This window comes from Strigops habroptila, chromosome 5 (genome assembly GCF_004027225.2).
Source record: "Strigops habroptila isolate Jane chromosome 5, bStrHab1.2.pri, whole genome shotgun sequence".
Taxonomy (NCBI): Eukaryota; Metazoa; Chordata; class Aves; order Psittaciformes; family Psittacidae; genus Strigops; species Strigops habroptila.
Window position 1 is genome coordinate 5,996,850 of NC_044281.2, and position 27,563 is coordinate 6,024,412.

At 43.3% G+C, this 27,563-nt stretch overlaps 1 protein-coding gene across 10 annotated transcripts in view; it reads left to right on the forward strand.

The window, feature by feature from the left end:
* The window catches only part of AGAP1 (ArfGAP with GTPase domain, ankyrin repeat and PH domain 1), a 344,542-nt gene that overhangs the window by 79,302 nt on the left and 237,677 nt on the right, over positions 1-27,563 (forward strand). For 5 of the 10 annotated variants that reach the window (XM_030486188.2, XM_030486187.2, XM_032919929.1 and 2 more), the window contains exons 2-4: positions 18,985-19,043; positions 23,597-23,684; positions 24,379-24,390. In XM_030486188.2, the coding sequence (XP_030342048.1) occupies positions 18,985-19,043; positions 23,597-23,684; positions 24,379-24,390 (159 nt within the window). The remainder of the gene's footprint in view (positions 1-18,984; positions 19,044-23,596; positions 23,685-24,378; positions 24,391-27,563) is intronic. The other 5 variants (XM_030486189.2, XM_030486191.2, XM_030486194.2 and 2 more) reach the window with 1 other exon arrangement.

Genomic DNA, 27,563 nt, shown 5'->3' on the forward strand with positions numbered 1-27,563 from the left:
ACAATAGCTATTTTGTGTGCAAGTACTGCTGATGAAACCAGTTTGATAGTGGGGGTTTGACAGTGTTCGATAGTGAGTGATGGAGCTGGTTACTACATATTACTGACTTAAAAAATGAGTGTAATCCTGTTTCCACAAGCACGATGTTTTGATACAGTCTTCCTTGAGTTCTAGTCAGCTTCAGAGTCAGTATCCTGTCCCAAAATACTCTGCTGCTTGTGTGGTTGAGCTGCAAGTGTTTTGCTGGTGGCTTCTGAAGCGTGTGTAGGACTGCCTGTCACTCCGCATTGGCTTTTCCAGCCCTGTCTGCATACAGTCTGCTTGCCAGCCCACTCACTGGTGCAGTGGGGGGAATAAAAGAGGAATTTAACTGTTCTCTGTCTGCAGGAGGGAGTTGTGTTACCCCTGTGCAAACACAATGTTTGCACAGTCATCCATTGCATAAAATTCCCAGTACCACTGGTTCTGCATCATGCACACGCTCTGTTACAGCAGGATTGCATGCTTCAACCTCAAACTCAAAAGTTTGTTTCTTTTTGGACCCAATCCGAGTTCTTTTCTTGCAGAATAATCCTAGGAATGTGTCACTGCAGTCATCACAAACACTGCTGGCCTTTTCTGTTTACATGTGCTGTCCCTTGTCCTCCGCGGGCTTGCCAGCATGACAAACAGCTCTGGGAATGCTGTCAGGCTTTGGGGGAGGATGCTGGAAGGGTTTCTTGTAGAAATAGGCAGTAAAAACTGAACAGAAATCAGAGCAAACCTGTAAAATCAGTATTTTTTTCCTGGTAAGATTAAGAAAAATGGATTTCTGCATATATGTTATCAGATATATAGAATCATAGAATAGTTATGGTTGGAAAGGACCTTAAGATCTACTATACCTGTGATATAGCGTGTAGATATATAGTGAAGAGTGTATATATATAGAGTCTACATATTCTTCCCTGTGAGGGTGCTGAGGTGCTGGCACAGGGTGCCCAGAGAAGCTGTGGCTGCTCCATCCCTGGCAGTGTTCAAGGCCAGGTTGGACACAGGGGCTTGGAGCAACCTGCTCTAGTGGAAGGTGTCCCTGCCCGTGGCAGGGGGTTGGAACTGGGTGAGCTTTAAGGTCCCTTCCAACACAAACCAGTCTGTAATTCTACAATACGAGTTTGGAGTCAGGCTGTGCACTCTCTTCCTGGGTTTGGAAGGGATGGAAGTGTTGAATTATAAAAGCACTTGTGTTAAACTACACATTATGAAATCCCTTTAAGTCAGTTTTACCAACATCATTTCTTCTTCATGTTTGCTTAGTAGCTTGTGCACCCAACAGCCCAAACCTAGGAAAAGATGATTGTGGAACCAGTAAAATCAGTGAAAACTCATGACTGTTGAAATAAGCAGTCTGCTGGCACGCTCTTGGTTTTGGTTTTCCTTTTCATTTTGATGTTTGTTTTTTATCCAGCAGATGACTTGAGCTTAAAACCTTGAGCCTCAAAGTGGTTTTGAGGCTTTTTTGCTTTTTTGGGGGGGGGTTTAGTTTTAATTTTCAGTGCTTCTGACAGAGATGTTGGCAGCACTTTTGACGAATCTCTCTGGGACACTCTAAGTAGTACCTGGAGACAATTTGTTTCAATGCAGTTTGAATTACAGCATTGCTTTTGAAGTCTTTTGTGTTTCTGGGCACCTGAATGTTCAGCAATGAGTATGTCATTTCATTGCCATAGCAGATTTTTGAGCAGTTTAATTTCATAGAATGAGGAAATATTTAAGTCTGGGATATCCTTTGAGAATTGCAGCGGTTGCCTTGTAGTTCTGCTGAACTGTGGTTTCTGAACCTACAGGAGATGATCTTACTGACGCTCAGGCACTGGAGTTGCACAGACGTGTTCAGCATGTTCTAGTCCTCTTAGGCCAGCATACATGGAAAAATGAAACACAACGTTCAAGTTTTCCACAGACTCTTGTGCTGCTTGTAGCTTTTGTCCCTCATGTTATAAATCACTTCTGGAAATGATTTGGAAATTACTGAAAAGAACTTCAACGGCCTGGGAATTGCTGCAAGGAGAAAACATGGTGTGCTGAAGGAGCCCTGAAAGAATGGCGTCACATTTCTCCTTTAGTGTTGATTTAGTGTGCAGGGGGAGGTAGGGGATTTCTGTGGTTTGGAGCACCTCGGCTCAGGTCTAGGCATTGCCCTTTTGATAAACAATCTGCTTTAACATAGCTTGAGAGGCTCGGGCTCCCTGCTACTTTTGGCATGGGTATTCAGACGTTTTGCTGTGGTGCTATGGCATGTTTAATGTCAATGTTTGTCCATAATGCCAGTAGTTGTCTTGTTCATGTTTTAGAATAGATGACTGACTTATGGAGGGTCCAGTTGGTAAATGCTTTCATGGTAGCTTCAAAATCCTTAATGCTTACTGTGGGTTTGTATTGTGTGACAGGCTAAAATACTGAGGTAGCTTTCAAATGCAGTGTCTGCATCAAAGTACTGGAAACTTGCATTGCTTCTCCGGATGATCGTGTCATTCCTAATCTGATTGATTTCTCAAATTTGAATTGGGTGATGTCAGCTTTCCAGTTTTTCAGTTGTGATTTCCAACAGTTCCTTTGGAAATTCATCATCATTACTATTTTGTGTATGTGTGTGCGTGCGTGCAAAAATGATCAATAGGGACTGATAAGCAATCAGAATCCACCTTCCAACTTCGATAAACTTGCTTTTGCTCCATATTAAAATGCCTCCTCCTCTAGTTGTATTAACTGCTCATGAACTCCAGCCGCCCAGGTTTCCTGTCATTCTGGAGGGAAGTAGCATCCTTTGGGATGCATGGGAAGGTAGTTGGCCGGTTGAATAAGCGACAGAACTAGCATTTTTATGTTCTTTTGTGTTTTCTTGTTGTATTTTGTGATAACTCCTCCCATATTTCTCTTAACTCCATGAATAATCAGGCTTCTACAGTGCTTTAGACTTTGAGGAGATAGCTAAATGACTTGAAGGCATTGTCTGTTTGATGTGACAAGTGCACTAGGAGTGGTGGTACTTTGCCTTCTCCCCTTGGCAGTGGCTTTTAGGTCAAATGCAAGGTGGTGGTGGGGTGTGTGTGTGTGTGCTTGTGTCTCTTTTAACTAGAAAACAATAATCACCACTTGAGCTTGCCTTCCTCAGTGTAGTGGGTTTGGGCTGCTGGGCAGCAGGGGATGCTGAAGTCTGAAATAGCATAGGAAAAAATAGCATAGGAAAGCCTAATGATTTTATATTTACAAATCTATTGATTGCTTATACGCTCAGATAAGTCTTCTAGTGACGTGTTGTTGCAGAGAAGGCAGCTTTGTTGCCAGTGTGAATTAACACATCCCTGGCAGTGTTCAAGGCCAGGTTGGACACAGGGGCTTGGAGCAACCTGCTCTAGTGGAAGGTGTCCCTGCCTGTGCCAGGGGTTGGAACTGGATGAGCTTTGAGGTCCCTTCCAACACAAACCAGTCGGGGATTCAGGGATTCTACGACTCTGTGATGAGTAGTTGGGAAGGATGGAGGCACAGGCTTTGTGGAACAGGTTATCTACATAGGTAAAGCTTGGGATTACTTGAATAGTAGATCAAAACCTTCTGAACAGTCAAGTAATAGATAGTTTAGGCTGCAATGGTACAGTACGTATAGAGTGATCGGAGATTTTCAGTTGGATGTGATCTTGAGTAGGTGTTTAATTCAGAGGCACAATTTTCAGCCAAAAATCTATGATGAGTTTCTTCTTCACTGCATTTATCACAGAAACATAGAACACTTCATTCAGTAATTCCTTGAGAGGCCTCTGTGGCTGCCTGCTGGTTGTTTGGGGTGGTTTTGTGTTTGTTTGGGGTTTTGTTTTCAATAGGGAAAAAGTTATTTAAAAGCGGATTGGGCAAACCCTTGAAGTAGTCAGAGATGCTAATGATTGCTGTGAATACGCGTATGCTGGGATGGTTATAAAGTCATGTTGAGAGACATGCCCCCAAGACCGTTCTCCAGCTTGTCAGCTGGGCAGGGGTGAGTTTACTGGTTTTTTTTCTGGGGGCAGTGCAAGAGCCTCCATAAAACCTCTCCTGTAAAAGGCAACCTCTGCGGTGTGGGTTCTTCAGATCATGTTTTGGGGTTTTTCCCCACACACAATGTAGCCTCAGGACAATTCTCAATGATGATAATCACTTCGGACTGTTGTAGACAGTCTGAAGATGTATATAATCATATATATAATAATGTATATAATGTATACATTATGTATGTATATAATGTATAATATGTATATAATCAGATAAACATGTCTGATTATATACATCTTGCTTAGCTCTTAGAAACTGTGATGCCAACAATTTCTGCTATGTATACATCACGTATGGGGTAGAACACGGCATGCTGAACATGTAACTCAGCTGTAATGATGTAAAATTACCTCACAAGAGGCATCTGGCCAGCTTGGAGGCAACATTTATGGGGCCTGGAGGCATCTGTGGCAGGCTGAGGCAGCAGTCATGTGAGGGCTTGATCCATCTTTGACCCAAGTAATGTTTTGACCCCAGTTAAGTAAACACAGCTTAATGAAACTGGACCCAAGTTGTCCAGTTCTTATATAAAATCAGTAGGCTTGTGTTCAGCATTTAATTCTGAAGTGATGATCCTGCCTAAAATTGCTGTGTGCCTTTTCACTCTTTTTCTTAGCCATATATAGCTTCTACAGCTGGTACCAGGGGAAAGGGCAGCATGAGTTGATATTCTTACTCCAGTAGGTCTCCTGATAACCTGCAGCCCCAGTGAACTGGCCAGTCCCAAAGGATAGGTAAATATTATGCACTTGCGCTGGAGGCTGGCACTGAGGCAGATAAGGGGAGCAAATTGCCACGAGATATTCATCTTATTGTCTGAATAAGCAGAAAATGAGTTGGACAGTTTGGATTATCTGAAACCCGTATTCTTCTGCTGTGTGTTTTACTGGAGGAACTGTGTTTTATCATCAATAAGTATGAGCTCCTGGAACTGTTGATTCTGATTTTGTTTCATAGCGGGTATTGTGTTACATACCCAGATACATCTTGTCAAATGGTTCATGTTAACCGAGGCCTCTCTTTCGCCATGAGTTGGCAGGAATTTGCGTGATGTGGTGGAACACCACCTTATAAAGGCTGATTAGTATTTCTGTGAGTCAGCAGAGGCATGAGTAATGGGTGGTTCTCAGCCCATAAGGAACTACTTTTGCAAGTGATAAAGGTGAAATGTTAATTTGAGCCAGCTGATACATGCTCTGTTACTCTGCCTTATATTAAATGGTCTGCAGACGTGTATTACAGCTGTTATAGATCACCCAAACCACCTATTATAAAATGAGTTGGGTTTTCTTGGCTGTTTTTCTCGATAGTATTTAGGACATAAAATATTTATCCATGAATGCAAGAACATCACAATTGTGTGGAATGGATGGATTTCACTGCTGGGAAGGTCTCATTTTTAGAGTTACAACCAGACACAAAGGTCTGTCCCCTTATTCTCCTGCATGTATGGATAACAAGCACATCTGCTTAATCTGAAGACTTCTTTACTAATCTTGGAGTTAGGTGACTTGAGCTCTTGAGGAGAACGAAATCTGGAATGTGGTTCATAGAATCATAGGATGCTTTGGGTTGGAAGGGGCCTTAAAGACCTCTAGTTCCAACCCCTCCAATGTTATAAGCATCATTTGGGACCAGATTTCAAGCAGAAACTTGTTGCTTCTTAGAAGAGCTGATCTCTAAGGCAGCAGTGGTAGTACCTGACCCTATTTGCTGTTTAAGTGCACTGGCAAAGGTAGTTGTTAGACGCATGCTCAAGTGTGATGTCAAATTTGGTTGTTTTTTCCCCCTTGGTTATTGAAATATTGGAAGCTTTGAAAGAACACTGAATGCAGACTGAATAAAACCCCTGTGTCACATCAGTTTGGAGTTGTGTATTTAGCCCTGGAGCAGAAAAGTGCTTTATAAAAGTGGCCTGGCTTCCTTGAAGTCCAGTTGCTTGTTGGTGGCAATGCCATTGAGTAGTGCTTTGGGTCACAGTTAATACTGCAGCACTTGACTCTCACTGGGGAGGTGGAATGCCTTTGAGAACACAGTTTCTTAGAGCAAAGTGAAGACAGTTAAGTTGGAAATACTTGGTTTTTAATTTGGTTTCAAAACCTTTCAAGCCCAGGTTGAACACAGGGGCTTGGAGCAACCTGCTCTAGTGGAAGGTGTCCCTGCCCGTGGCAGGGGTTTGGAACTGGATGAGCTTTAAGCTCCCTTCCAACACAAACCAGTCTGTGACTCTATGACTCTACATGTCCTGTGACATTTCAAATCAAGTTATGTGAAAAACCCACTTCCTAGATAGAGCTTTTAATGATGCTTCATGGGTAGTCGGGCTCTGGCCTGCTCGCGCAGGCTCAGTCACAGTGTTGGAAGGACCGAGTGCTAAAAATAGGTTCTTAACCCCAGAGCAGTGGTTTATGTCGCTTTCCTGAAGGAATGAATCTCTTTAATTAGGAAGACAGTGAAGTTTATTTTGGGGTTTGCTTTGTTTCCAATCTGGGATGTGAACTCTGGTGCACTGTAGCTTAAAACAACCCCTGGTTCCAAAATCCCGTAGCTGTGACGGTTCCTGCTCCAGCTGTTGGCAGCATCTTCAGCGTCCTCGTGCCTGCCTTTGCCTGGGAAAAAGCAATCCATTTAAACAGGGAGGAGGAGCCAGGAATTGTTTTGATCTGCACCAGTAGCTGACTTGATGTGCTAACCACATGTTGTCTGTGTATGTGCTATCTTAAAGGCAGTTTAAGTTCCACTTAATTCATGCAAGTGCAGCTTTTGGTAGCACCGGTGGAAGGTTTGAACAGAAGTTGTCAATCCTGTTTTAACCGCAGAAAATCAGCACACATCACTCAGGTGAATGTGCCTAACCCAGTCTCGTCACTGCTGTTTCTCAGAACAGGGTGCCAAAACATTTGAGATCTGGCTGGCCAGGTCCACGTTGTCCTTTGGTTTGCCCTCTCCTGGTACCACGCTCCGTTTGGCCTAACAGAGTAGGGTGGTGTGGAGAAGCCAGAGGATTTTCATTTCCATTTTCGATTGGGATTTGCAGAATTAGAGGGCAAGTCCCCAAATGGAATAAAAAAAGGAGAAATGGCCATTTTTGCACCCTGGAAATGAAGTTGCACAGTGCCTGGCTGGAGCTGCAGCCATCACAGGGCTCCAACAGAGCACCTTCACACGAGGGGTAGAGTTGGTCCCTCTGATGCTTCCCAAGATGCTGGAAGCGTGCATTTAGTATAACGTGTTCTGCTGCTGCTTTTTGGGTGGCTTTGTTGAGATAGGTTGACTTAGCTGTTTGCTTGCTGGTTTTCCATTGTACTGCTTCCAAATGGCTGTGTGTTATCACAGTTTGAAGGCTGCACTTGATTGTGTTAATCATTTGCTTTAGTGTGTGTGCTAGTGGTGTTGCTGGAGTAGAGGCTGACATCCTCCTTGCTAGCTTTGAAGTATGTTTTAGATCTTTATGTGTTTTTCACTTTCAGGTTTTTTCCAAACATGCAAACAAATTCCTCATAGTGAATTTCAGTGGCTAAAACAGTGGAGTTTGCCTTAGGAAGTGGTACAGAGGTGAAAAAGAATAAAAGCCTTTATGAAATGACTGGCCTCCAGCTTGCTTTTCTCAGCTCGGGAAAAGGCAATAGGAGGTTATGGCATTAATAGGGAACAGAATATGAAGAGGGAGTAGGTTTTTAAGTGTTTGGAAGCTGGGATTTAGTAAGGAGTCAGTTTACAGCGTGACTTACTAGAGTATGTCATGGGTCAAGCCAGAACACTGTGAAGATTGGAACACAGCAAGATTGGTTTCTTTTCCCAAATTCTCCTTAGAAGAGGGCTCATTCGTGTGCTGTGAAATAGTGGGTATGGAAAGCATCGGAGTGGGTTTGTAAGGAAGGAGGTGCCAGGTCTCTTGGGTGTAGCTAAATTGTTTTCCAATTCCTGAGCTCTGCATGGACTTCTTTAAATATATCGTGTCTAGTACAGTCATTTGTGTTTCAAGTACGTGCCTGAGGTGATGGCAACCTGATGGAGCTCTGAAAACATACTGTGGAGTTTCTTGGCTTCACCCGGGAAACGCACATGAGAATATAGCCAGAGGGCAAGGTTTCTGCAAAGACTCAGAACAGCTTATTCCTGAGTGAGTGTTTTTAAAAAATGCAATATTACCAGTTTTAGCAAAGCTAAAAATGCACTTTTCTGAATCTCAAATGGAGAAGTATGAGGAGATTGATATCTGCCTATAGCCTGGATTCTTTTGCTTCCAAAAGAATGTCATGGTAGCTTCAGAGGCATGTCTGGTTCTACCTTGGTTTAGGTCCCAGTGATTTGAGGTGTTGCACTAATCCTTCACATGGTGCGGGGAGATGGGTTGTGAGCATGGCTTGTGTAATAGTGATAATCAGTGTAGTAATGATGATCGTTGAACCCCTTGCAGACTTGAGGTTTCATGTCAGACCTTTCAAACTTGCAGTTACTGTTAACTTGGGAAAAAGATGATTTAATGTGAGCATGCCTGTGGTTTGCAGCATCTTTTTGGTCAGACTCTCTTGCTGCTGCTCCGGTGTGCTGAATGAGTCCAGGGTGAGGTGGGACAGGCTGCCTGGGAGGAGAAGGTGAAGGAATGAGAGTGAACAGTTGCACACCTTGGGATGGCAGTAATGGATTTGCTTGCTTTCAGCTCCCTGCAGACTTGCAGTTTATCTGCAAATGGCAGCTGAAGAAAGAGGCTTTGTGTTATAGTTACTCACCGAGTCTAAAGTTCATCTGACAAATGAGTTTCCAAAATAAATATTTTCTTCTTGTGCAGGTCTGCTGCTTTATGAAATGCCTTCTTATAGCAGGTGCTTTTTCAGTAGGAAGCTGGGGAAGGAAACTGCTTTTCTCACAGCATTTAGTCACACATTTATTTTTTTAACTGTTGTTTTGGAGGCAGTTTTAAGGTAATGGCAGCCCTGAGTCCTTCCTTCTTTGCTTTGCTTTCTTTTTGCTTCTGCCCCATCCGTGTCCCATCCCTGGCAGTGTTCAAGGCCAGGTTGGACACAGGGGCTTGGAGCAACCTGCTCTAGTGGAAAGTGTCCCTGCCTGTGGCAGGGGTTGGAACTGGGTGAGCTTTAAGGTCCCTTCCAACCCAAACCAGTCCATGGTTCTATTCAGGACTGTCTCTTGCTGAGCTGTGCAGTGTGTTAAGACATGGGTTTTTAGTGATGCTCTGGTGGATTTGTGATGGTTTAATGACTTGGTGGTTCAACAGTCTCTTTGGCAGAATGGTAATTAAATTGAGTAAGTGGGCATTGTCCTTATTATAGGCAAATAAAAACTAACTGTGCAGGTTGGATGGGGCTTGGAGCAACCTGGTCCAGTGGAAGGTGTCCCTGCCTGTGGCAGGGGGTTGGAACTAGACACTTGCCCCATGAGGGTAGGGAGAGAAGCTTTCACACAGACCCAAACTGGGTGTTGGCAATACCTGCTGCCACCCCAATATCCTGCTCTAGATTCTCCATCTCAGCTATTAGGAAATAAACCTCTCTATCTCAGCAGATCTATTTGCAATTGAAATATAAAGGGGCCCCTTTTCACTGTTTCCTTGTTGCTGTAACTAAGGCTCTCACATTGGTTCCAGCTCAGCATTAATTCCCTTTGAGACCATGCCTTGGATTGCATGAACATTTTTTTGACGTTTGACAAAAGCCTCGTTTAAACAAGTTAGATGTGCATCAGGCTAATAAATATAAACCACATCAGATTATTCCTGCTGTGCCGTTCTCTGGAGAACACTGTCTCATTTGTGTATTTTCCACTAATCATCTCCAAATCTTGCATGGGTGATATCAAGTTAGGGAAAGTGGCCTTAGTATTACATATGGTATAGTCAGGGAAAAGAAGGCTCTGTTTTGACAACCAGCATAGCAATCCCAGAGACATGACTCGAGTTCTAAAAAATGTTTTTAGTAATGTGTTGCATAAACAAGTCATAATTTCCCTTGTAGAGAGGGGAAATGTTTTTCTAGATGTGCTTCTCTCCAAACATGCTGGACCCATTTTCCATACCTACAATTTAAAGAACAGAAGAAGTAAAGCTCAATGATCGTCTGGTGGCAGAGCACCAGACGATCGGGTTGTGGGTGACAAGCAAGGAAGCTGGGCCAGAAGTCAGTCTGTAAGTAATTGAACTTTGATGCTGCCCAGGTATTTTTGTATCTGGGTGCTATGGCTGCACCAGATGGTTCAGGGCAGCAGAAGAATGAAGCATCCTCGACCGCACTGTTGCTCACTTTACAGTCTCATCCAGCACCATTTGCTTGCGGGTGACTTGAGAGGGAAGAGTAGGTGCATAGAAGAGCGTTGGCCAGGTTGGACACAGGGGCTTGGAGCAACCTGCTCTAGTGGAAGGTGTCCCTGCCCGTGGCAGGGGGTTGGAACTGGAGGAGCTTTAAGCTCCCTTCCAAGACAAACCATTCCATGATTTGCAAGCTGAGTTAGTGGATCACACCCATTTAACCATATTGACTTCATCGTGGCTGCATGGGTGTGACGGGGGGTAGAGTTTGCCTCTGTCTACATTAATCACGCTTACAGCATGGAACTGCCAAGCTGAGAAATTGAGAATAAACTCCATAGACGGATGGATAAATGATGTATTGGAGAAGGGCGGACTTGGCTTCACTGGGGGAAGTCTTGTCTCACATTTACTGGAGTTCTTTAGCAGGGGACAAGGGAAATGGATTTCTTTTGATGAATGAAAGAATTGCTTTTGCTTAGAGACTCGAGCTGAGCTGCCACCAGATAAGAGGGAGGGTCCTCTTGTGTCTGTAGCTTCTTCAAAAGTAGGAAATCGTGTATAAATACGTATCATGTATAAACAGTTGATTCTTCCCCTTTGAAAAAAAGCAGCAGCAGATCTTGGAGGGATTTGTGCCACACCAAGTTGTCCTGCCTCCGTTATACCTCTATAATAATTGTAGTAACCAACAACTACCTGTGCAGGTTGGACACAGGGGCTTGGAGCAACCTGCTCTAGTGGAAGGTGTCCCTGCCCATGGCAGGGGTTGGAACTGGGTGAGCTTTGAGGTCCCTTCCAACACAAACCAGTCTGGGATTCTGTGATTTTTGAAGTGTCTCATTTTGGGTGCTCTGGATAGCTTTGCTCAGGTATAGGTTTAATCCTGTATTTTCACCTCTGGAATTCAGCAGTTTTAAGAAGCACATCGCTCCCTTCATGTCTTGAGCATGGCTTGTTACAGCGCAAAATCTTATCACCAGGTTTTTGTTTAGTTACATCTGGGATCATCTCTCCTCTGCTGGCACTACCTTTCCCTTGAGATAGGAGATGGTATAAACCAGACCTCACCTTTGGCACTGACCTGCTGTCTAGTGAGACCCAGCAAAGTAATGCATTTACCAAACACTTCTCCAGGGTCTTCTTTTTCTTACAGAGACCAAGACTGCTCTGGTTGCTTGTTGAGCTGCCTTCTCTGAGGCTTTGGTGCTTACAGAAATACTGTGTATTGCCTGACCAAAAAAAAAGTTGATGTTATAGAAACTGCTTAAGCCAAGGATATGTTTTATTTCCTTCCTCTGTGAATGTGAGAGCAGTTCTCCAGTGCACATGCTTGGAGAAGGAAGAGGCTGTCTTCAGCATGCCTGGGAGAGGCCAGAGGGCAGTGGGATGAGGTGGCATAGCCAGCTTGGTAGAGGTTGCCTGCTTTGTCCCAGTCTGCTTTAGCAGGGGTGGTTTTTCTGCTGTGCTTAGGTCGTAGCATGGTCAGGATTGGAGGGGACCTTAAAGCACTTATATTGCTTTCAACTTGCTGTTGTGGTCATCATCACCCTGTTGTAAAAGGGCCCAGCCAGGACCAGCATTTGTCAGTGCCCGTATTCCCGGGGGTTGCTGCTTGAGTATTAAGGAACACATATTTTATTGGTATCAAGTTGTAATCCTGAGTGTCCTCACTCAGAACATCCCTATTTGATGGCTGCTGCGCTTCTCTGATGGCAGAGCTGTCTCAAGAGAAAACAGTGGGTTTGGCTGTGGGGTTTTAATTTTCCCTGAACTAACACAGTGTCAGGTCTGGAACCCGCTATGAAAACACAGGGAATGGGAAGAGTTCCTTGTTAAGTATGGAATTTTTCCTCACAAGCAGCTTACGGCCAAAATATCTCCTCTGGTTGGTTTGGGAATTTTTGGGGTAGTTTGTTTTGGGGGGTGGCGGGGGTTAAGATGGCTGGTTTTGGTTGGAGCTGCATTGTACTTGAGGACAAAGTAAATATTTTGGTGGTGATAGATGTGAAACTTCAAGCATGAGGCTGGTTTTGGGAATATACTTGGAAACATTATACATCATTCCGTGCTGTTGTAGGAAGCAACTGTTCAATTTCAACCATTTAAATATTCAGGATAAACCCAGTGTGCCCTGGTGACAGAGAAGTGCTCTGAAATTGGTTATAGTGATGGGTTCAAACTTAAGCAGCGGAAGTTCAGGTTAGATATAAGAAAGCTCTTCCCTGTGAGGGTGCTGAGGCGCTGGCACAGACTTTTCCCAGAGAAGCTGTGGCTGCCCCATCCCTGGCAGTGTTCAAGGCCAGGTTGGACACAGGGGCTTGGAGCAACCTGCTCTAGTGGAAGGTGTCCCTGCCTGTGGCAGGGGGTTGGAACTGGATGAGCTTTAAGGTCCCTTCCAACACAAACCATTCCATGATTCTGTGAAATTCCCAAGCCTCACAGTGTGTTTTGGGGAAGGCTCACTCATGGACTGGTCAGGTCATGTACCTCTTCCTATCATGATCCTCCTTTTGTTTCCATGGCAGCACAAAGGATAATGCTGTTGCAGCAGCCAGTTGCTGCTGGAAGATAGATTAATGGGTTTGACCTAAATATTTATTTAATATGGTTCTCTGTTACAGGGCATGGGGTTTCAGACATCAAATATATGTGAGGCTCTAATGAGTTTCGGCTGAGGTGCCTGATGCCTTTAAAAAGATGAGCTCAGAGCAGTTTTCCACCCTTAGAAATAGCAAGTAGGTATTGCCAGGGATAAATCTGACCAATATCAAACATTTAAGTTGGAACTGTAACAGCTCTTGGGATTTTATCCTTTCTGACAACACAGGGGTGGATGGGGGAGGCTTTTAAACTGGCAGCTGACAAAAATGTCTCTTGTTTTCAGATGGTAAATGAATTGCTCTGTGGCAGTTTTCATTGCTTCTTCTGCAATGTGTGTATTAATCCTGTTGAGGAAGTGTAAATACGGTGATGTGCGTGATGGGACATCACTTCCCAGCACTCACCAGAGCCTGGCTGGAGTTCCCAGCTGAAGCTGTGCAGAGGAGGGCTGGGAGGGGACAGGACCAGACTGCAATTCTGCTTTTTGGTTAGGCTGCATAAGGAGAACAACTGACACTCTTGAAACTCAGGAAGGAAAAAGGGAGATGTTTGGAGCTGTGTAGTTGCAGCAGTGACTTCTAATTGGTGTATAGGGGAGAGCTCTATCATCTGTAATGCACCTGGGTCAGGGCAATCCCGAGTACAAACACAGGCTGGGGGAGAATGGATGGAGCAGCCTGAGGAGAAGGACTTGGGGTGTTGGGTGAGGAGAAGCTTCCCATGACCCGGCTTCAGTGTGTGCTTGAGCCCAGAACCCCCCGTGCGCTGGGCTGCACCCCCAGAGCGTGAGCAGCAGGTCAGGGAGGGGATCCTGCCCCTCTGCTGCGCTCTGGGGAGATCTTAGAGCAGCTCCAGTGCCTAAAGGGGCTCCAGGAAACCTGGAGAGGGGCTTTGGACAAGGGCCTGTAGGGACAGGACAAGGGGAATGGCTTGAACCTGCCAGAGGGGAGATTGAGATGAGCTTTCAGGCAGATGCTCTTCCCTGTGAGGGTGCTGAGGCGCTGGCACAGACTTTTCCCAGAGAAGCTGTGGCTGCCCCATCCCTGGCAGTGTTCAAGGCCAGGTTGGACACAGGGGCTTGGAGCAACCTGCTCTAGTGGAAGGTGTCCCTGCCCGTGGCAGGGGTTGGAACTGGATGAGCTTTAAGCTCCCTTCAACCCAAACCAGTCTGGGATTCCATAATATGATGAGAACAGTTAAAAGCGGAACATGTCATGAAACAGCTGCTGGTCTCTTTAGCAAAACGAGGTTCATGCACCATCATTTGTGTGGACACTGAAGTACCCAGCTAACCAACTTTGTTCTAGTACAAGTGACTCTGAAAGTAGTAATGTATTCTGAGTTAATCCAAGACCCATAGAAGTTAAGGTGAAAAAGTCAAATACTTGCAGCTAGAACATGACAAACAAGCTTTGGGATTTGACTTTTGGGGTTTTTTTTCTACTTTAAATGAAGAGAACTAACTTAGAGTGACAGCATGACTATAAAGCATTGGATGTATCCAACTGCAGCATGCAAAGCACAAACTGTATAGTCCCCAAACACATTCTGTTGCAGAAGGAAAAGCCCCACTACTGCATGTTGATTTAAACATATTGGAAGAGATTTGCATAATAAATAGAACCACATGTATGAAGCTGATCAACTGGGGTCTTGTTTGCATTACTTACCGACTTTGGAATTCAAGTGAACTCAACCTTCACAGCTAAGTACAGACTATACATATGAAAGGAATGACTTTTGTCAATAATTAATCACAGTTGTATGTCCTGTTCATTTAACTTCTGCAGCAATGATCAAAAGCTTCAAATACGCATGGTGTCATTTATTTCTTTTTAGAACGTGCACCAAAAGACAGTTGAAGTTGCATTTTCTTCATCAAGTTTTACTTTTCTGTGTAATAGCATCTATTTTTTCCATATTTCTTTTTTTCCTTAACATTTCCACTACTACATTTAGCGTTTCTCAATGCCACTTACACATCACTATGCCAAAGCACAAACTACAGGATGATCCTCCAGTTTAGTAACTCAGCTGCAACCGGAGGAACCTTCTGGATTAGTTGCAATAGAAAGAACCAGGTGTACGTGCTATTTTTGTTCCCCATGAGCACAATGTTGTGGTAAAATCCTGGGATTTGATGGCCATTCTTGGCAAGAGGTGTGTTCTCCATGGCATAGCACAGCAGCAGACTTCCAGGAAGGTCTGACTGCTTCAACACTGTATATAAAAACCTGCTTAGAATAACTTCCCAAATCAAAACCCAAATTTCCTTCTTCAAACCCAGGAACAGTTACTAAAAACTAAATAAATATTAGCAAACCAATGTTACTGCAGGGACAACAGCATCAGTTCAACCATCCATGGCTCAAGAAGAGGGGAGGCAAGTCCCATATGAAAACTGGAGAAGTTTCATAGCAGTTAGAGAAACAACAACAGCAAAAGCCTGTCTCCTCCCATATTTGATTTTTAATGCTGGAGGCCCTCTAATAACCTAAATGAGCTCCATTTACTGCCATAGGCAACAGCTGTAAAGCAGCTCATCAGACCACAGTAAATACTTTCAGCTGGGGCTGATTACATTCACACCACCTTTGCCATCCATTGGGTCCCTCCTGCGCCGAAACTGCCCACAAGCCAATCGAGTCTGTTGGTTAATTAAACAATAAGAACCTCAGCTGCCTCAGCACCATCGCAGCAGTCCTCAGCCCCACCAGCAGTGCCAGCATAGGAGCCTCTGCTTCCCTCTTTGCTCTGCACTTGCTTTTGCTCCACTCAACTTGTTATGTCCTTTATTGTCATGGATGTATCTCACCCTTGACTGGCAATTCAGTCCAAAGCCCAAGCAGCTCACGGGTTGCTTTCTTATTGAGATGAAAATGTAATGGCAAACCTGTTCAAAAGGAGGGACAAGCAAAGAGCAGGCACATGTCTTTGCAGTATGAGATGAAAAGACTTAAATCTTCCATGATTCTTGGAAAGCTTCTTAGTAAGAGCTTCCCTCAGGCTATCCTGAAGTCCCTTTGCTGCCCTTTTAAATGGGGAAAAGCTATAAAAAAAAAAAAGAAAAGGAAAAAGCCAAGGGATTTCTTTGGAAAGCCTCAGCAAAAGATCCTTTTCTTTTTTATAAGAACAGGAGCCCTCAGAAACATGTGAATGAAGTTAAAGTACCAACAAATGCATCACACCCTGATCCCCCATCAATCACTTCTGCATTATGAGCTATATTCAGTTCCTTCCTGCTTTGAGATAAAAACCTGAGAGTGAACAGGTACAGAAAATATTCTACAAGTTCCCACTTGCCCACAGAGATGCAGATAAAGCCGCACATCTTTCTTTTGGAACCGTATCAAAGGAGCCCTTTCAGACTGTATTTCCCAAAGCTTGTGTGCTAATTTTCTCGGCGAAGAGGGAAACAGGCAGCTTTTGGGTTGAGGCTTGTGATACTACTAAAACATGCATTTTCAGAGGGGGGGTAATCTCTCAGCAGCTCAGTCCCCAGCAGTCCAAGTCAAAGCAGTAACTCGGTTACAGTACAGTAGGAAAATACTCTGTCATGCTTATTTTTAAGCTTTGCATAAAATAGTTGGAAGAGTATATCACGTTCCAAAAGGCCCTTTTTATATATTAATTGTCTTGTTCATCATATATCTGTTTAAAAACTAGAATTAAAATCAGTCAGCTTTTGATATGGATCCTCTCTGCTCATACATCCTATTCCATGGGTTGGAAGGCACATTAAAGCTCATCCAGTTCTGACCTCCAGCCATGGGCAGGGACACCTTCCACTAGAACAGGGTGCTCCAAGCCCTGGAGCTGGGAGCTGCCCTAAGGTCTCCCCCTTGGCTTAAATGGTTTTTTGCAGTTCTCTAAGGTGGCAGTGATCTGCTCACTTGGCTTTTAATCTTCCCTGTTTATTGAAACTTGTCAGCATTGATAGAGTGTTCTCACACGCACCCCCCTGCCAGTGGGGTGTAATACTTGCCTGAGCCTGATGGTTTTCCTTGACTCCTGAGAATGTGGAGATCAGCCGAAACCTCCTTGTGTTGTACATCCTTGGCTTGTTGTGCTGCTGCTGAGTCTTGCAGGTAAAAGGGCCAGTTTAACTTTTATCCCTGTATTCGTCTTTCGCACATGTTAATGAAGAAGGGAATAATGCATGCACAAGTATGGGGGAAAGAGAAATAGGCATGTTCAAATCATGCTGTACAAATGTTATAGCAAATCATACAAATGTATAGTTTTGGAATTAATTGTCAGGGAAAAGTGTTTTGGAGCAGAACTACGGAATATGAATGGTATACTTTGGGTTACGAAGAGGAACACAGGGTAGCTTTGGTCTGTTATGCATTTGCATGTAATTAATACCTAGTAAAAACTGTTCAGTGGAATGCTATTGGAGTAGTATTTCTTGATCCAGTATCCAACATTCTGCATTGTAAAATGTGCATTTTACCAGTTAGCTCTGATGTGATGTTGCTGCGAGATGGAGGCTGTCAGTGAAATTATGGGCTGACTAATGAGGTCTGTTTAGAGAAGAAAAAACATGAATTCATCAGATGTGTAAAGATCTGAAAGCATCAGATGTGTAAGTACACGTTAGTTGATATCTTTCCTGGGATTAAACATGCAGTGATTAAGTCAGCACTTTATAATTGTGAACCTTTATTAGTGTTTCACAAGCGATGAACAAGATCAGCATGTCGAGTTACAGAAACATCTCTTAGGACACCCGTACTTCATACCATGAAGAAACAGGTTTGTGCGAAGGGAACTCTTTGGTTTCTTGGCTTCTCATTATGGCCAGTTCTTTCCTGTTGTGGTTGTCTTTAGTTAGGCACTGGGAAAGCTTGCTTACAGCTGATGGTTGAAGTTAGTGAGGATACCACGTGGGGTAGGAAATTGCTTCCAACTTCTTTATTTTCTGGATCAAAAGATATAATGAAATACCCTTTTCCTGACTGGTGTATCGGAGGGGAAGCAATGGCTTGCAAAACCTTTGCTTGCTTTTGGACAGCATGGTCAGGAATACTTTCCACCTCTTATTTCTTATTTCCGGTATCATTAGGAATTGATTGTGACACCGGGACTCCTTCAGTGCTGTTTAGTTACTGTGGAGTTGCATCTGACCTGCTTGGGAGGAGCATTCTGTGCATGCAAGACACAGTCTTTCACCTAGTTTGCATGGATTTGGAGAGGGTTGAATCAGGATTCAGAGCAATGTTGCTTGGAGTTGTATTGGAAGTATCATTATGTGATTTTTTTTCAGTTGACTAGTCCTTTACAGGGGGAAAAAAAATGATAAATGTTTTTGGAGGTAGAAAATTGGAGCTTTATTTCTCTTTGTTTGGCATGGAATTGTTGATGAGGTTGGACCTGGGTGCAGTCCTGAGGACTTCATTTCTATTGGGAGCAATGATGAACTGAACTTGCCAGTTTTCCAGAAATCAGCCCTCTCCAACCCCCAGTAGTTTTAGTTCCATTTTATAGTGAATGGCTTTGTGGTTTATTCCTGTCTAGATGGTACTACTAAAAAATAGCATGTTTCCAGAAGAAGCAGGTATTGTCCCTTAGCTGGGCAGAGGTGTTACCATTGGTGCTGGTAGTTGCAGTTGTTGACACTAAGTAAAAATCATTGTGGTTTTGGAATAGGCAAATATTCTCCTTTACCTGGGTGGAGGAACTACTGCTGATGGTGGCAACCATAGCTGTTGGTTGGCATGTAGCGTCATGAGCAATCCAAGGCTGCTCTTGTAGAGAAGAAATGTGTTGCGGTGAATGGGAAGCAGTTTCACATGTACAGATTGAAAGAGTCTTTTCACACCCCTGAAGAACTGGAGTTAGTTTGAGCTTGCTAATGCCAGTGGAAGTGATACAGCGTCACTTGCTAACAGAGAGCAGAATGGGTATAATCTATCCAGACCCATAGTGTTTTTTGTGTTAGACTGAGGGTGAGTTTGGTTTCGTGTACCCAAAGTCTTAGCATGATACTCTGTGCAGCAGAGCAGGAAATATCATTGTACTGATTTTGTGCCTGTTGTCCACTTTTACAGATGCCTTTGTAAATAGCCAAGAATGGACACTAAGCCGATCTGTACCAGAGCTCAAAGTGGTGAGTTTCTATTTACTTCCATCTCTGATAATGCTACACACAAGTGAAAATCTGCTAAGCTACATTAATAATATATAGAAAAACATTTTAAGAAGTCTTTTTCTGCACCAGATATACCTGTATGAAGTTTGTGTTGTCTTGTAATTATGCTTCAGATATTTGTTTATATTTTTTATGTCTCTATTTTATTGCTGTTTTGACTTGTTTGGCTACACCAACCAGGTGGTCTTCTCAGTAGGGAAGTCTTCCACTGCTGTAAGAGGGGGAAGTGGAAGTTAGCAGGTGATATGTAAAGCTCCTTTTATCTCACCTTAATAATTTTTTGCATTTTTTTGAAGGATCAAATATCTTTTTTTCCTCTCTTAAAAGAATTTAACTGAATTTATACTGAATACCAAAAAATCACAATATTCTGGAGGTTCATATGTATCAAAGCCTACATTTTACTGTAAGAGCGAACAGTGAATTAATAGCTGCTCACAGTAACTTTGCACTTGGCCGAGCCGTTTTCCATATAGGTAGAAGGAAAGGCAAAAGTAATACAGAGACAGATTGGGGGAGTTTCGCAGATTTGCCCATTCTAAGTGCTGTGAACACGAAGGCTGGGAGTGAGGGCTGAAACCTCCTCAGAGTGGCTATCAGTCCAGCAGCACAGAGTTGTTGAGGCCAGATCGCTGTGATATTTACCACATGTAAGTCCAGATCTCAACACAATCAATTTCTCAGATCCTACAAAATGACTGTGGTACCCAAGATACAGAATTTGGTCGTGTCTTTGGCTCAGCTCCTGTTGTCCAGCTGTCACTGGAGGAGCTGCTCCAATATTTGGGCAAGGGCCTGTAGGAGCAGGACAAGGGGAATGGCTTGAACCTGCCAGAGGGGAGATTGAGATGAGCTCTGAGGCAGAAGCTCTTCCCTGTGAGGGTGCTGAGGCGCTGGCACAGACTTTTCCCAGAGAAGCTGTGGCTGCCCCATCCCTGGCAGTGTTCAAGGCCAGGTTGGACACAGGGGCTTGGAGCAACCTGCTCTAGTGGAAGGTGTCCCTGCCCGTGGCAGGGGTTGCAACTGGATGAGTTTAAGATTGGACATCCGGGGCCATGCTTTAACAGCCCATTTCTCATGTGGTAAATGTCTTTTTCACAATCTAAGTTGATAGTAGTGGTTATGGAGGTGAAATTTATGTTAACGTGATAAACGTTCTTACACAGAATGGCATATTAATTGAAGCAGCTTCCTCACGACTACAGTTACGTTTCAGTATTGATTTCAGCAGTGCACATGCTAAGTAAGAAAAATATGGTAGTCAATGGATGTAACTATGTAAGACAGGAAAGGCCTACAGAGGGTCAGCAGATTCAGTTTAACTGATGGAGTAATTTGGAAAACAAGTATCTCCTCAAATATCTTGCACAATAAAAATAAGACTTTAGGCCTGGAAGGTGTTCTTGGATATGAGTCCAGTCCACTGTGGTATTAGCGAGCTTATGCTGGGGAGGATCTACAGAGGGTTTCCTTGTCCATACCTTCCCCTTCTCTTACCTCTAATAATTCACAGCATCCACCAATGAACTTGGTTCTTGCAGGTGAGACCAAAGCTGTGATTATTATGTGCTGTAGTACAGAACACAAACAATTGCTGAGCATTATGAACTGTGTACAGTTGTTTCTTGGGCTACCACGGCTGCGCTGTGTGAATACCTGTCTTGGGTATCTTGCTCCCATGTTGTCTGAACCACTGGTAGGAAAATAAACTTTGGCCGTGTGGCTGCTGCTGTAGAGAATTGATTTTAAGTGGTCAGCATGCGTAAGTTGTAAGATTACGATCCAAGGCTTCAGTTTGTGAAATCCTGGATAAAAACAGAACTCTTACCATGACAAAAATGATAATTTAATTATCCCACTGCAAATGATTAAAGCTGGCAGCACCAGCCATGGCTGAAAACTGGTGCTGCAGCAGGAAGGGCAAATGAGGGACTCCATGCACAATCCGCTCTGCCTTTCCTACACCACTGCCCTTGGGAAGGGGTTGGTGCAGTGAGTCAGCCCTGTGTCATTCCCCTGCTTCCAGCCTCATCATTCATGCTCGCAGGGTTGCAGTAAAGAAAAGCCAATGCATGTGTTTCTCAAAGAATGCCAGTCTGTCCCTCTGCCTCCCTTGTTACCAATACCTATTGGGCTTGATTTCTTGTGTTGCTGCTGATCGGATGATACCACTGAGTTATGGATGATGAGGCTTCTATTATGGTCAAGAGCATGCTAGGCCAACTGGGTGAGAGCAGGACCTTTCCTGAGTGGTGCTGGTGGCATTCCTGGATCCCATTTATCCAAATGTACAATAAGGATGTGTTAGGCTGAAGAAATATAAGAGCATTTTGGACAAAATCATTTGATTTGTTACCAAGGAGTATGCCAAGCGCAGCCAGGCTTCTGTGCTGGATAGCTTCCGAATGCCAAGTTCCAGCAATGCATTCCTGCATTTTTCCAAACAGGCTTTTGTAGGATGTGGGCAGAGGGGGTTTGGGTTTGTTTTTACAGCATGTCTAGCACATGCAAATAAATGATTCAGTGTTGCACAAGCCAGACCTGACAGAGCATCGTGCTGTAGCCTTGTTAGCTGAATTTTCTCATTTCTGAACTGGGTTAGAGTGGCATTTTTCTTCCATAACATAGAATCATAGAATGGTTACGAGTTGGAAAAGACCTTAAGCTCATCTCATTGTGCATTTCATATGTATCCATAAATAAACAGAAATTGCTCAGATTGTTTGTATATAAAATCTGGGAGACAGGAATATGACTGCTGTAAAAACATGCTGGCGTATTTGTCATGCTGTGGGGGATCATCCTTAGAACTAGTCCCTGATTAAGAGAGAAATTGTGTTAGAAGTCAGACCAATCCAGTGTAAAGTTTATTGCTCCTTGTTTCCAGAGGTTAATAGTGTGCAGAGACCCCGAGCAGTAATGCCAAGCACTGCATGAAACAGCAGAAGGCTGATTGTGTTAGATGTGAATTTCATGTATACTGGCTTTGTATCTGTAGAAAAGAGGTGGCTGCCTCGGCTCTTCCAGTGCAGACACCAGGGTGAGATCTTAAGCAGTTGTCTCTTACAGCAGAGGAGAAGGAGGTAGATGCCTCCTGAATGCTTTCTGTAGTAGTTCTCTAGGGAAAACAAAGCTGTGCTGCAAATGTAGATTTTTATAGTCAGGTTTGAGGAGAATTGCTTTAGGTTTGTGTGATTTTTTTCCTTTGTATTTTACTCCTCGATAGCAGTTGTGCTGCAGTGGGTTTCTTGGGTTATATTTCTTTTTGCTTCTCTTTCTTACGCCGTCATAGGAGCTGAAGGGTGATGCAAGACTGCCTTCCGTTTACTTTCTGCTAAAGTTGCTTCTTCATCTGAGCTGTTCTTGCACCTCAGCTGTAGAGATGCAGTGGGCATCCTTTGCAGAACTGTTACCCTTGTTTTAACTGAGAGTTGTTCTGGGTTGTGAAGAAGAGATAATTATTCCTCTCCCCAACTCCAAAACTGTTTAAGGTGGCACTACTCTGTTGGTTTAAGCAATTTTTCACAAGGAGGTTAGTTTCTTCTAATAGTTACCAATTAGGATAAAGAAAATGGAGTAGAGAATGCCCATTAATGTGTAACTTGTTTATGCTGCCCCTGTCAATTTTGGCAAACTGACGCCAAAGGCTCAGCAGAGTTCATGCTGTCTCCAGGGATCTTCTGTTCTGAACCTTTTGGTTACGGTCAAGATAAACATTTAGGAACAGAGTAGGCTGGGGTTTGTTTTAAAGGATGAAATAAGTTCCCGTCTCCTCCCCCAAAACTAAGCACAGTGTCCTCGGGGTTGTGTTCAACAGGGACAGCTGAATTGAGCAAGAGAAATAAAAACAAGACATTTATTTAAGACTGAGTACTTCTGTTTGGTTGTTGATGTTCCTGGTGCAGATGTTTGAGCATGGGCGGTTTGAGCTGTAAACTTCTTGGTAAAGTAAGAGACTTCAACAAGTCATAGTGATCATGCCAAGATCTCTCTGTCTCTAGCCACATATGTCATGTGTGTGCTTCAGTAGACAGGCAATGTGGATCACACAGTGGAAAGCCTACAGAGATATCCTCCAGTGTAAGAGGTTAGTGATGTGTTTAACATTTCAGTCCGGGTTGGACACAGGGGCTTGGAGCAACCTGCTCTAGTGGAAGGTGTCCCTGCCCGTGGCAGGGGGTTGGAATCAGATGGTCTGTAAGGTCTCTTTCAGCCCAAACCAATCTGTGATGCTGTGATTCAGTAAAGAGGTGACAACTTTGCTCTGAGCTTCAGGCTTCTTCCCTGAAGTCTGTTTGATGTTCCCACTTAGCATTGGTGGCGAGCTGAATAAAGGAGTGCTACTAACCCAGCCTCATTTTGGTTTATACATTTATACATTAGCTTTCGGTAGTTACTATATCTGTCATCATGTTTGGAGTGTTTCTGTTGTTCTGTATGTTGAACATGCTGTTTTTTGCAGGGATTAATTGCAGTTGAACTTTATTCCCTCTTTGTTTTTCCAATCCCAGGGGATTGTGGGCAACCTTGCGAGTGGCAAGTCTGCGCTTGTACACCGGTATCTGACTGGCACCTATGTCCAAGAGGAATCACCTGAAGGTATGTGGATATGCACATTTCTCTCCCCTCACCTCTACATCTTTATTCATTTTCAATCATGCAGAAATTAATCAGTAAAGAGCCTGATTTGCTATTTCAATGTTCATGGAGGTTTTGCCTATAACGTTTTCCAGACTGAGATAAGTATATCCAATGAGTATAATTGTAGCTTGTTCATAACTACTTAGGATCGTTAAATACTTTGGCATCCATGATGTGTCCATATGGGAAGCCTCTAGGCCTGTATGGAGAAGAGTTGACTGCTCTCAGTTGTTGCTGCTTTCAGTGGGGCTGTTGGAAGCCACCATTACTGTATCTAGTAGCTGATTTGTGCAGAACTGGGCCCTTTGGTTTGTGATGTTGGAGAATAAAACAACTTCACAAACCTCAATAAAGATATAACTCATTCTTAATTTAATATATTAAATCTTTGGCCATGCAGTTTGTTTTGGTTGTTTTAAGTTCTTATGCCATAGAAGATGAATTTATACATGAAAACGTGGTGTTAAACATGAATCCAGGTTTATAGCCTGAAATCAAAACCTTTGTAGTACCTTATAGAGGTGTATCTCACACTAAATACCTTTTTGATTTTATTTTTTTATCTATTCTCCTTATGAACTTTTAAATCCAACTCTGAGACACTGAATTTCTGGTTCCTTCTTTTCCTTACTGGCTGTTCCATTCTTTGCAGATATGGATGCAGGTAACTATACATTGTCTTCATGGCAGCTCTTGTTTCGAAGAGACAGCCGACAGTTTCTGTACTAGAGTGTTTTCCCCTTGTTTTGTGTATCATTTTGATTTGTTTCCTTTTGATTTCGAGTCTTTAGTACATCTCACTGTTTTTGTCTCTTGCTGTAGTTGTCTTTTCAGCAATAGTTTGTAGCTTCATGCATCTATGATAACATTCGTTTTGAATTAACTCTTACCAAAAGGAAGCTATTAAGCATAGTGCTTGGCATTTTAACAGGCTTGAATTGCAGTTAAAATGGGAGGAGAGGGGAAGGGAGGGATGGACAAGGCTTTTCCTTGTGTAATTGCAGTAACAGTTTATAAGCTTGCCTTAAATGTTTTCGCTGCTTTGTAGCCAGGACTGATGGGGTGATAATTGAGCCTTGCAACAGAACTGTGTGTAGATCACATTTATGCCTGCTGCTTCTGGATGCTGACCCTGAGGAATGGTTATGTAGCATGAAGATCCACTGAATAGAGGTCTTGAGCAAAAAAAAAAATGAGTATCTCTACAGATCTCTTCCCCCATTTCATGAGCAGAAAATGATGGGGCTTTTTTTCCTGCAGGATTGAAATGTATTGGTTGTTCACAGGGTTAACAGCCCTCTTGTCGTAAACGATGAATATTTTAGATGGTGTTCCTTGAGAGCGTTGCCATCTGTCCTCTTTGTCTTCAAGGAGCTGTATTTACAGTACTTGAGTGACTTTCCGACTGTTTTTCCTGAAAGGATTAGATTACAAAAGCAGTGTCAAATCATTGCTTTGCACATAAGTGTAGCTGACAAGCCTCACTAATGACACCAGCCCATTTCATTAGCAGTAGGAAAACTGGAGTAATTAAGAGCTCTAATTCACCTTGTAAGGGGTAGGGTCAAGATTTCTGATCAAAGTCAGTATTAAAGGAAACTCAACTCATATAAACTATCCTTAGTAAACATCTATAGTGATTTGTTAATGGTTTCTTTCTTCCTCATCCAAGGCTGCTGTTCTATAGGAAAACCAGCAGCAATGCAGATGGTTCTGTTGCATTTGTGGTGGGGACTTTTGGGCTTTCCATTCTACACAGGAACAAAGCTGTTGATAAATGGAGCTAAGTGGAATCCTCTACCTTAGAATCCAACGTGGATCTTCCTCTTTTCCTTTTCTGAGATGGTAGAAATGTGCCAGGTTGTTAAATTGGATAAAGAAGACTTACATATATGGGACATTAAAGTGTCGGGTGCTTGAGTATCTAAGAAACCCCAAGTTCACTGACTGCAAACGGCTTCTTAACAGCAAAGTTTCTCAGACATCATGTAACTGGTATCCAGTTGGTAAAAAGATGGATGCATGCTTCATGTGAAAATGCTGATTATGACCAGGGTTCACTATTTCTGCTATCCATTGCCTTCTAAATTGCTACAATTACTATGAAACCTGCCCTGAATTAGACAAGCACCAGATATATCCCCCAGGCCTTTAAGGTAGCTTCAGCATTCCAGTAAATCCATCTGAAGTGTACAAGATGGTTTCATTTTTCCTTCAGCTCTCTTTAAGACGAGGTATTTCCCTTGCTGCCCGACCACCTCTCCACCGAGAGGCAGAAACAGATCACACTAAAGCATAAAGCAGTTTTCTCTCGTTGTCTGGCCCAACATTTATTTCTGTTCAGAATTAATTTGAGCCTCTAGTGTGATTGTAACATGAAAACCTTTGTTTTCTCAAAGAATAAGTTTGCCTTGGGAAGAAAATTGACTTTTAGACTCTGCATATGTAATATGCACAAAACTATACTGTGTGGCACATGTTTAAATCGGATGTATTTTGATGTAAGAAAAGAAATTATTTATTACCTCATCACAGGTGGGAATTTCAGTAGGGTAGGACTTGGGATTTTGTTTCGGTAATGATACAAAAAGGAAGCGATGGGATATTTTAGTGATCTATGATCTTCTAAGAACCTTCCAAGTTATCAGAAGAAAATCTACTACTGAACAGTGTGCTGGGATTTTTACGTAGCTGAAACAACAAGTCAGATACGTGCAACCTGTTCTCTTGTTTCACCTGTCTAAAGTGGGATAGTGCCTGTAGGAACAAAATGAAACGTGGTGTGCATGGTATGTGACACCAAGTACTTTGCAGACCAAGGTGAATTGAAGATTACAGGAATAGTGAGTGTCAGGAGTATTCTGTTACTCTTTTGGGGTTTTGTTTCTGAAATGGAGATGAAATGTGACTGAAAGGCTTTTGCACGTCTTTGTGAATGCCCTAATTCATGTCATGATTATTTCAGGTTTTTTTTTTCCCAGTGAGTCTAATTCATAAAAGGGGGGAAACAGATAAGTTGCAGTCTGAGGTGTCTCAGCTGGGATGGGGAAAAAGGAGGGTTTTTTCTCTCCCATCCCACTGCCACAGTAAAGTGAGATGCTAGAACAGACAACCAAGTGTTGACATGAACTGCCGAATCTGTCCAGGATGATCTTTTGTTTAAAACAGCCAAGAAGGGGGGAGCTGAGCTCATGTTTCCCCTTAAATTCAAAGATGCAGAAGAGCTGAAATGAGGGTTGGGAAGAAAGCAGGTTCCCCGCTGAGGAAACAGAGTCACAGTGCTGGCACTTGAGGGTATTCAGCCCACCCCAGAGAGCTGCTTTAGCCACTAATAGGCATCTCTTTCTATCTGTTTGTAGAATAGACTCAGCAGAGTACCGCTGCACTGGTACCCTCAGTGTGTCCCTGAAGGATAAGATGCATCACATTTCGAGTACCACATAATTTCAGTTAGAGGTCTCTTACGTGTTAAGGGCTACAACAAATATGTATTCCCCCAGTAACAGGTATAGAATAAGGCCTGTATGTGTTTTCCAGAAAGCTGTGATCATTTCCTTGCTTTCCAAACTTTACCTAAAAATCATTTTATACTACAGCTGCCTTCACCAAGTACGTTTGTTCAGAACCTACAATGAGCAGTGCCTCAGTGAAGAATTTCTCTTCTGCATCATAGAATGGTCTGGATTTAACCTGCCAGAGGGGAGATTGAGATAAGCTCTTAGGCAGAAGCTCTTCCCTGTGAGGGTGCTGAGGCGCTGGCACAGACTTTTCCCAGAGAAGCTGTGGCTGCCCCATCCCTGGCAGTGTTCAAGGCCAGGTTGGACACAGGGGCTTGGA